At 39.9% G+C, this 2,500-nt stretch overlaps 1 protein-coding gene across 2 annotated transcripts in view; it reads right to left on the bottom strand.

The window, feature by feature from the left end:
- Positions 1–2,500, bottom strand: part of LOC137997938 (polyubiquitin-C-like) — a 26,537-nt gene that overhangs the window by 10,006 nt on the left and 14,031 nt on the right. For both annotated transcript variants that reach the window (XM_068844268.1, XM_068844269.1), the window contains exon 3: positions 899–1,432. In XM_068844268.1, the coding sequence (XP_068700369.1) occupies positions 899–1,432 (534 nt within the window). The remainder of the gene's footprint in view (positions 1–898; positions 1,433–2,500) is intronic.

The following is a 2,500-nucleotide window of genomic DNA, read 5'->3' as shown; positions in this document are numbered from 1 at the left end:
CCATTACTTATTCTCACTTGTTCGGCAATCACAATCTGGCTGCCAAAACAAAAGGTAATACGAATGACGCCGTTTAAGCTACCAAGGAGAATGAGCAATAGGCCTTTTTCGACATATTAAAATTCAGCTTGAAAGAGAGGTTCTGAGGACAAAGACAAAGGAAAGTGGATGATATGCAAATATTTTTCACTTCATTCCAACCTGTTTCTATTGTTTTTGTCCTCACTACCTCATTACAAAGCTGAATATTTGATATTTCGAAAACGGCCTCTTCAAATGAACGTGTATCGAGTCCGTGGAACCATGAATCTGCGTGTTTGAAGAAACGTACCATAAATGCAATACCCACGAGCAGCACCCCATTTTTTTTTCTAATTCAAAACCTGAAGAGCATACAACAAATTCATAAATAGCGGCTAATAAATTAGCCTTTTCTCTTCATGCTAATTGTCCTCAGTAGGTCTCGCTTGCATGTAAAAAAATCGAAAAGAATTTTCGCTTTAAAGTGAGGCTGGTGAGTCTATTTAGCAGTCACATTGGTTTGCTGACACAAAAGGAAGAATTTGCATGGAAATGGAGTTCAATTCCCAAAAGAAATTTTCCCTTCTCCAACATGGCCACCGTTTCTATCTTTTTCTCCACCAACATGGTTGCTATGATGTCACCTGAAAACACTTTATAAACACCTGATGTCCCAGCTGCCATGTTGGTGTCCCAAACTAATAAACTGGGAATTGAACTCAATTTTTACGCAAAAATCTTATTTTGTTTCGGTTAAAAAACATGACCCCTGATCACGTACACAAGCTCTATTGTTTTGTGTCATTCCCATCGCTATTGTCGTTATAGTTACTTCAACTCCCCACTGTCTATATGTCACATTTTCTATTGAACTCACCAGAAAAATACTCTTGACAAGCTCTGTACTCCTCTTCAGCGATGAATGTTGTCAATTTCACCTCAAGCAGGCCAAATTCCTCTAGAAGCTCCTTTGTCACAAGAAGTTTCTGAGCCATTTTATTCACATGACCCCAGGAATAATCTTCCCACAGGTCCTCCAGGCTCTGCAAAGAACGTACTTCCACAGTGATTACTAAGCTTCCTGACTTAGCACCAACGATCAGGACTTTGTGCACCCTTTCAAGATAACGTACAAACTGATTTCTTTGCTCCGGTCTCGATGGATCTAATCCCTGAAGGGTCCTCAGTGTAATGATATTCATAACTGCTTGTGCATCAATCCCTCCAGATAATTCAATTTCTGCCGCCAAAGTGGGCGGGCCCACTGCATGTTGTTTGTTTGAGGAGCTAGGCACTTCTCTCGCTCCCTGAATAACTTCTTGGGGTTGCTGTGGAGTTACTCCTGTCCCTGTGCCTGTCTCTGCACTAGCGCGAGTGATAGCCTCACAATCAAATTGAAGTCGAAGACGAGCTTTTGAAAATAAAACTGTGAATTAGACATGGCCATGAAACCACACGTGAAATGAGATGCCAGAATTATTAAAAGTTTATTAAATTCTCAGCTTCGGATAATGCATTTCTAGCTTTGTTATTGGCTCACTGAATCTCAGTTATAAGCCGCTATACAGCTGTTTGACCTTATATGGTACATGAGTCGAGCAAATGTCGCTCAATTAAAAGCTTAAATAGTCTTGGGGGAGAGTCAAGTTCTGTCGACAGAAAATGAATGGAAGGTGTAGAATTTAATAAAAAACAATATTCCTTTCACCCTTATTGGATACAAGATTGGTTATTGCCAACTTGGCACTAAGCAACTCGTTGGCTACAATATTCACCACCTTGTATCGAATGCAAGCGAATGAAATAATTGTTAATTCATTCCAGGCTTAAAGGGAAGGTGTTGCAAAGTAGGTCTGCCGGCCATGGAGGAAGGATTGAAGAAGGACAACTGTTCAAAAAGAAAGCAAGTGAGTGAAAAATATATAACTGCAGTACTTGGCACAATGCTGAGGGATGAAATCCATTTTACTACAGTACATATCCTATATAGTGTTTTCAAGTGACGTCATGGTGGCGATGTTGGTGTCCCTAAACAAAGGAACGGTGTCCATGTTGGTGTACCCAACTAATCCTCCGGGAATTGAGCTCTTTTATTATGCAAACGTTCTCTTTTGTTTCGATGAAAAATAAGGTTACTGATCAAATGAGTGAAAACACTCTATAGTTGCTGTTTGCCCAAAATCTATTTGGAATTGACAAGTCTCATTACATGTTGATGTTTTCACGTTCAATCTTTACCGTCTTATTTTTCACTCCACTGTCCCCCACGCTCTTTCATGACTTTAACTGAATAAAAAGAAAACCAAAGGTATGTGGCTTGGTTCGATGAAGCACAGCAAGTCTAAGATACTGGGTTTCAAGAGCACTAATGAACCTCTGAAAGTGCATGGCGTACACTTATCTTACAATGCACATAAATGCCTCGCCGCCAATTTTTATGAAAAGCTGAGTAAGATGACAACGTAATTAAATCTTTGGC

The sequence above is a fragment of the Montipora foliosa genome, chromosome 3 (assembly GCF_036669935.1).
Source record: "Montipora foliosa isolate CH-2021 chromosome 3, ASM3666993v2, whole genome shotgun sequence".
Lineage (NCBI taxonomy): Eukaryota > Metazoa > Cnidaria > Anthozoa > Scleractinia > Acroporidae > Montipora > Montipora foliosa.
Note: the sequence above shows the minus strand (reverse complement) of the source record. Positions and strands in the feature narration are given on the sequence as shown.